The sequence below is a fragment of the Lolium perenne genome, chromosome 6 (assembly GCF_019359855.2).
Source record: "Lolium perenne isolate Kyuss_39 chromosome 6, Kyuss_2.0, whole genome shotgun sequence".
NCBI lineage: Eukaryota > Viridiplantae > Streptophyta > Magnoliopsida > Poales > Poaceae > Lolium > Lolium perenne.
The window spans coordinates 261,155,834-261,162,861 of record NC_067249.2 but is presented as its reverse complement, the minus strand read 5'-3'; the positions used below and the strand labels follow the sequence as shown (position 1 = coordinate 261,162,861).

General features: G+C 42.4%; 1 protein-coding gene across 1 annotated transcript; it reads right to left on the bottom strand.

Annotated features, from left to right (window-relative positions):
• Positions 1 to 2,625: 2,625 nt before the first annotated feature.
• Positions 2,626 to 4,396, bottom strand: LOC127305379 (acyl transferase 1). Its single transcript, XM_051335790.2, has 2 exons — positions 3,914 to 4,396; positions 2,626 to 3,781 (listed from the first exon to the last, which is right to left on the bottom strand). Exons 1-2 carry the CDS (start codon positions 4,355 to 4,357, stop codon positions 2,870 to 2,872), a joined length of 1,356 nt encoding a protein of 451 aa, XP_051191750.1. The 5' UTR covers positions 4,358 to 4,396; the 3' UTR covers positions 2,626 to 2,869.
• Positions 4,397 to 7,028: the final 2,632 nt, after the last annotated feature.

The following is a 7,028-nucleotide window of genomic DNA, read 5'->3' as shown; positions in this document are numbered from 1 at the left end:
TTTTGGTCGTACTGCAACTAGGCTTGTTATGTGTCAACACAATGTGTTGGCTGAAAATATACCTGTTTTTGCTAAGGAACAACAAAAATTTGTTGCTCATAAATATCGTTATAATCAACAAATACAAGCTGTGTAATAAAATCTAGTGTGTGGTTGCCTAGGATCTTCATTGTAGTATTAGCTATAACATGGGGAAGCTTGTTATCTCAGTAACGAGCTACTTTCGTGAGCACAATCACATAGTCCGGTTAAAACGACGAATCTCCTAAATTGGTTATGCATATTGAAACTTATTACAATATGCTGCATTAGATACCACACATAAAAAGAGTCTTGATTGAGTTTGATGGTCAGAGAGGGGTGTTTTGTAGGTGATTCAGAAGATCTATCGATGGGTCTGCGGACTGCAGTGTAGGGATTATTTATTCCTTGTAGATCATGTCTTACTCTATATCCAAACATTTGATATTAAGATCTAACATAAATTAAAAGACCATCATAGTGAGGTGTAAAGCATATTATATTTGACAGAGCCTTGCAATGTAGGTGTTGCTTGTTACCAGGGTCACCAATTCGATGTAATTTCTAATCCAGTTTAGACAAAGTGATAGGCAACTGTGACTCCTAGAACTTGGTCGTGCGTGAAGAATGTTGTAGTCACGAAAATTGATTAGGAACATCCAACTTTCCGCTCCATATCTTCTCATGAGGCCTAGAAGGTGTTTGAGCTCTGCATTTCGTCAAATATGTCTTCGGCTGGAGCAATCAACATATTTTGAATTCATTTCACATGTGTTTCCCCTGGCATTGAGTGATCAACCAAATTTATTCATTCAAAAGTTGTTCTTGTGCTTGACATGTAGAAACTTGATTATCTAAAACTATACCTAACTTAGTGGAAAATTTTAACTGATTCAATTATAGACAATTATATTACACATGATCTCACAATTTTGCAGAATTTGAACTATTATTTGTTAAATTAATCCAATATTTCTATTGCTTACTCCTTGCAAATTATCGTTGCGATAATAATATTCCGACTCACCATTTTACATAAAAAAGCTATAATACATGAATTTCGCAATCATAAAAAATCTTAGGACACCATTAAACTTACAAGTACCATTAAATTTGTTGGTTACTAGCTTAGATGTTGGATGAGTCAAGTCAAGTGGCGACCAAACGATCATACATGCCAATGAAAGACTTTTTCATGTTTTAAGGTCACGTTTTAATTTGATGGTGATGATACACAATAGGAGAGAGACGGATGATAAGGCCGTTTTTGGAGGGTAGAACTTAAAAGCATAGGAATAGGAATACACCAAAATGAGACACTACATAGTGTAGATTTGGAAATGATTCCGAACATAGGAACTATGCAAGTAGTTCTTTATATTGTGAACATGACATTTACACAAGACTTTTATAAGGTTGATGAGATGGGGCAAGAAAAGAGAGGTTTTGAGCTAATGTTCATATTTCTTCGGTATATGATATAGGAACGCATAACTATAGGAATCTAGAAAGCCCTATAATCCAAAAGATTTTATAGAAGTTTTATTGATTCATATCCGATGATAATCCTAAGATCCAAAAAGACACTAAGAAAGTACGAGATTTCTCCACTAACAAGGTTAGTATCAGAAAGGAAAAGATATTTTGCCATTTTTTTTAAATAAAAAGTAACAAACCGAACAAGGGCCGGGGTTGTGAGTGTGACATGTCTCCTCCTTGTTGGCGCCACGAGAGGCAGCCACATGCTCCCAACTTGACTACGGGCTAGGGCCGGCCTTAGGAGGAATATCCACGACAACATTCAACAACAAAGGAACTGAATTAGTATAACTGTTTAGGGAAATTAACTAACTTTGGTGTTTACTATGTCAAATCTATGTATGCGAACATGATGAATGAGCATATGTTTTTCTTGCGTAAATACATTTGAAAAATTAAGGTACTACTAAAGATTAAGATTTCTGTGTGGTTTCTTTATAAAAAAAAGTAATTCTCACTAAAGAAAACCTCGCTAAAAGGAATTGAAATGACCGTAGCACATTTTGTGATAATAACGAATCTATCAACCATTTATTTTCGGATTGTCCCTTCGCTTGACTTATTTGGAGAACTATTCAATTAACATTCAATGCCCTCCCCCTCCCCCCCACCCCCCACCACACGCACATGCCAATGTCACAAATATGTTTGGAAATTGGCTAAATGGTGTTGACAAAAAATCTAAAGAACATATCCAAGCGGCCATTTGTGATTTAATGTGGATATATGGAATTGTCATAATGACATTATGTTTAACAAAAATACTAATGCTCATTTTCTACGGGTTATAGTTATGCATTGGATCCATGAATGGTCCTACCTTCTGGCAGAGGCGCAGTGGGAGCATGTGGATTTTGGATGCAGGCAACTGGAAATAGTTGCTCGGGCTATCTACAACCAGGGTAAGCGTCACTTTCTTATTTTACTCCAATGATTGATCTCTGTGTATACCTTCTGTGTTCCATGAAATGTATAACTTTCGAATCATGAAACTATGCAATAAAATGGTTGTGTGCATCAGTTGATGCACATGCTAAGGCTAGACTCCCCGTTTTGAAAAAGAAATTGGAACCGTTCATTTATTTGTCCAGTACTAGAATAAAGTCTTTTACACGGCCAAAACCTAGAACAACTTTAAAATAGACCACACCGACATACTTCCTACGGTCCTTTTTAATTGACTTGGATTTAGTATAACTTTGTATTAAATTCAAATCAATTAAAAAAAGTCCGAAGGGAGTATAACTGAACCAGTTTGAATGTAGAACAAGCTACAATTATTAACTTGCACTCATAATTAAGAACCCTCCTACATGGAGCTCGGTATAAGCTTTTTCGCATCACTCCTTATCCACATGGATATCTCCTTCTCAAGCCTCTCCATCGCAGGTTTGGGCAAGAACATGGACACAGCGGTGATCACCTCACCATCCCCGTTCTTCAAGGCCATGTGGTAGCTCATTGGGTCCGTAATGTAGGGCACGCCGCCGCCCACCGCCGTGGCCCAACCCATGTCGATCTTCTCATCTCCAAGCCGAGTCGTATCAACGACGTGGAATGCCCTGTCGACGTCGAGATGCCGGTGCGCGCGCAGCGCGGTGATCATGTCCACCGTCGACCTCACGTGCTCCTCCGTCGTGCTGAGCTTGGCCCTCTGCACGAGCTCCAGCGCGTGCCCGAGCGGCCTCCCGCACAGATCGTCGACGCCGGCCTCCACCATCGGGCGGAGGACGCAGTTGCCGTAGTACCCTCTGGGGATCGGCGGGTACTTGCCCCGGGCGTTCATGCGGAACACGAGGCGCACGGGCAGCCCATGCTCGTAGCCTAGGGCTATGGTGCGGCACCGCCACAGGAACGCCGACAGCAGCTCGAACACGGTGCAGGACCGCGCGAGGCGGTCCGGGAGATGGCTTCGGAGAGCGGCGATCTCTTTCGGGCCAAACCGGAAGTACTGGGTCACCATGTCTGCCGGCGGCGTCGGTAGGGTGTCGGCGGTCACGATGCCGGAAGCGCGGCCTGGGAAGATGTCCTGCCTGACGCGACCTGGTGTACGCGCCTTGAACATGCTCTCCCTCCTCCAGACGGGGAGGACGGCCGGACGCGCCTCGCCGCGTGCGAGGTCGGCGATAGCTTTGACGAACTGGAGCAGGCCGAAGCCGTCGGCGACGTTGTGGCATGTGTGCACAGATAGAACAAAGCCCCCACATCTCAGCCTCGTGAGCTGCATGGGCAGATGCATACGTGAGCATAAGCAACAATTTCGCAAATTTAGACAAAGTGTAGCTAAAATCTGTCTGAGGGAGTAGTAAAAACGGCGGGAATGTCTAAGTAGATGATGATCAAGGATGAGCACCTGCATGTAGATCAGTGGGTTGCCAAGGACAGGGGTGTAATCGTCGACGTCGCACACGAGCTCCTCGATGCACGGATAGGGCGGCAGCGCGGGCTGCCCGAAATCCTCGAGCCGCACGTCGGCGTCGGCCTCCACGAACACTGCCCCTTCGGCGGTACACTCCACCGCGAGCCGGCCTCCGGGCATCTCCCGCAGGCGGCCGGCGAGCGGGTAGTAGTGGACCAGAGCCTCCGCGAGCGCCGCCCTGATGGCCTCGGCAGGGTCCGTCGCCGCCGGCTCGCGACGGACTACCGGACGGAAGAACAGAATGGCACCGATGTAGTGCCGTAGGTATGTGCAGTCGTCCATGTCGGAGAGGGCCTTGGTCTCACGGGGCGTCGGCCGCGCCGGTGCGACGACTTGCGCTTTGCTCCGACGAGCCGTGAACCTCACCGTGGTGGCCATCTTGCAGAAAAGGTTGACGTGTTGTGAGCTCCTTTCTGCTTTTATTGGCATCACAGCACAGGCAAAGGAAGGTGCAAGGAAATTGGGTACACGTACGAAACTAGTACCTAGCTACTCTACATGCAAAAGATTATCTTTAGACGAAAGACATCCGTTCCGTTTCATTGAAATGAAACAATGTCACGTGCAAATGATTTGACCAACAGCAAGTCTAGGCAGCCATATGCCATCCCATACGTCACTTTACTAGTTCAAGTCTAACTTGGTGATCACTTTGTCTAGCCGCCTCCTCCTTGATTGGTTCATGCATCTTGACAGTTGAAAAGATTCCATGTCCACAACAGTCGTTTATGACTACTAGATTTAAATGTGCGCCTTGGCGCACGATCCCGTGAAATTCATGCCAATTTGCAGTTTGTATAACTCCACTAAAAATCAGGCGAAAAATGATAATACATTTTTTATACAAAACAAAGTCGATAGACAAAAATTACGATTCTTGTGCAGACATTAATTAAGACAAATGGAAAACTAAAGTTACAAAAGTTGCATCAGTGAATCCTGTCATCTATATCGGGATGTACCCGAATACAAACAGAAGGGTGCCGACATATCACAACTACTGTTTATTTTACAGAAGAATAAACAACACATGTGCTACTACAGAACTAACGGCACACGGGCTTTCAAAGATTTGTATATGAAGGAAAAAAATGAATTGATCCTTGGACCAGTTCTACACTCGCATGTAGATAAGCTCCTTGATTCTCCGACCACACGCATGTTCGCTGAATATGCAGCCTGATGCTTGTCAATTTACCAACAACCTGCATTTCCGGCATGGAACACATGAATTATTGTAGTGAATTTTACGCATATCAAACTCAAGAAAGATACACTGCCCATTTCTTTTAGAAGTTTCGAGTGCATTGATATCCAAAACAAATAAAAAACTGCACAGAAATGAGATTTTTGGATTTTTTTATCAGACATTAACACTACATCTTCTGCCCAAACTGAGCGCTATTGTTTGAGGATGTTCGCATGACAAATATTTTTATGAGCAAAACCAGAAATATGCATGTTTTGCAAGAACTATAGCATGTGTTACTGTCTTTAATCGTGTCTAGATTTTCATGGAAATTAAGGGATAAAATCCATCTTTATAAAAAAAGTTCAAGAAATGCATACATCCTTCTCTCAGGAAAAGAAATATACATAAATCGGGTGTTAACCAGGAAAAGCCTAGAATACAAACCAAAAAAAAATCAGATTTTACATAGCATGTGAATGAAATCGGGTACCTCCAGGATCAACACAAAGCAAAAAAAAAGTGCATTTGAGATGTCTATTATCTGCCAGTTCAACCATATAATAAACATTCCAAAAAAATTATACAACCCAGTTACATGATTGATTTATGATCCTGAGACTGGGGAGTGGCTTATTTAACTCGTGCCCTTCACCACACCAAGTACACTAAATCCAGTATCCATATATAGACGTAATTTAAGAGCATAAGCATGATTATCTGTCAATGACATTGTTCACCCATATTTGAACAATTATACATTGTGCTACTACAACTTTAATCAACAGATGCTATAACACCCTCAGACGCCTCTTTGAATGAAAGCACGGAGGTACACAAATCCAAAATATCAACTGACCTGACCTAGAAGAAAACATTACCTATGTTGCATTCGGTGAGTCTTCAACCCTCACTTTATTTTCCCTAAGCTCAGTTTCAGTTCGTGTTCCAACCTACAAATCATGATGTATCAATTTATAGCTGCTGTATTTTTGCTAGTAAATCATAGTACGTACATCCATAGTTATCTCAGTGTGGAACGTCTTTTGTACCTGAATAATAGCAACACCACCAGATAGCCTGGCTACCCTCTCAGTTAGCTTTTATTTTTCATATTCATGTTCAACAGCCTGGAAAAATAAAAGTGGGATAAAAATGTTGAGTCAAACAATTTTCATCCACACTTAAAGCGACATGTGTGACAAGCTAATGGAAACTCTATACGAGAAACACAGAGTAAGAAAATTATGCTTAAGTAGCATTAAGCACATAGGAAGGACTTCTAAACTTCTTACCCCAAGGAGTTGATGAATTGGTCCCAACGGCCCAAACCTGGACAGACAGTTTTACATCATTTTCTTCTCAGCTCAGAGAAAAGCTCATGTGATTGTGATCATCATCCAACCAAATAGGAAAATAGCTCAGACGGTCAGACCAACCCAATCTGGTACAACAAGCGAGATACTAAGTTAGTAGAACTGGAAGGAAGCAAGGGGTGCCGAGTTTTTACTAAATCATTCAAAATGTTGTTACGAAGAGGGGCAGAGCCGATACCTCTTCATTCTCCAGAACCCCAAAAGGGAGTACAAATAAATCTGCACATGAGGTCTTAAGAAACAAAGCAACAAGCACCAATAAACAACTTGGGGTGCCGAGTTTTTACTAAATCATTCAACATGTTGTTACGAAGAGGGGTAGAGCCGATACCTCTTCGTTCTCCAGAACCCCAAAAGGGAGTACAAATAAATCTGCACATGAGGTCTTAAGAAACAAAGCAACAAGCACCAATAAACAACTTCTGTTCGAACCCAATAAAAGGTAAAAGGCACACAAACCTACTAAAAGCAGAGCATTATCTAT

Excerpts from the sequence above, each read along its gene's own strand:
- LOC127305379 (XM_051335790.2), bottom strand. The coding sequence starts at position 4,357 with ATGGCCACCACGGTGAGGTTCACGGCTCGTCGGAGCAAAGCGCAAGTC. Across the intron at positions 3,782-3,913 it reads ACCCACTGATCTACATGCAG|CTCACGAGGCTGAGATGTGG; the intron begins GTGCTCATCCTT and ends CTGCCCATGCAG.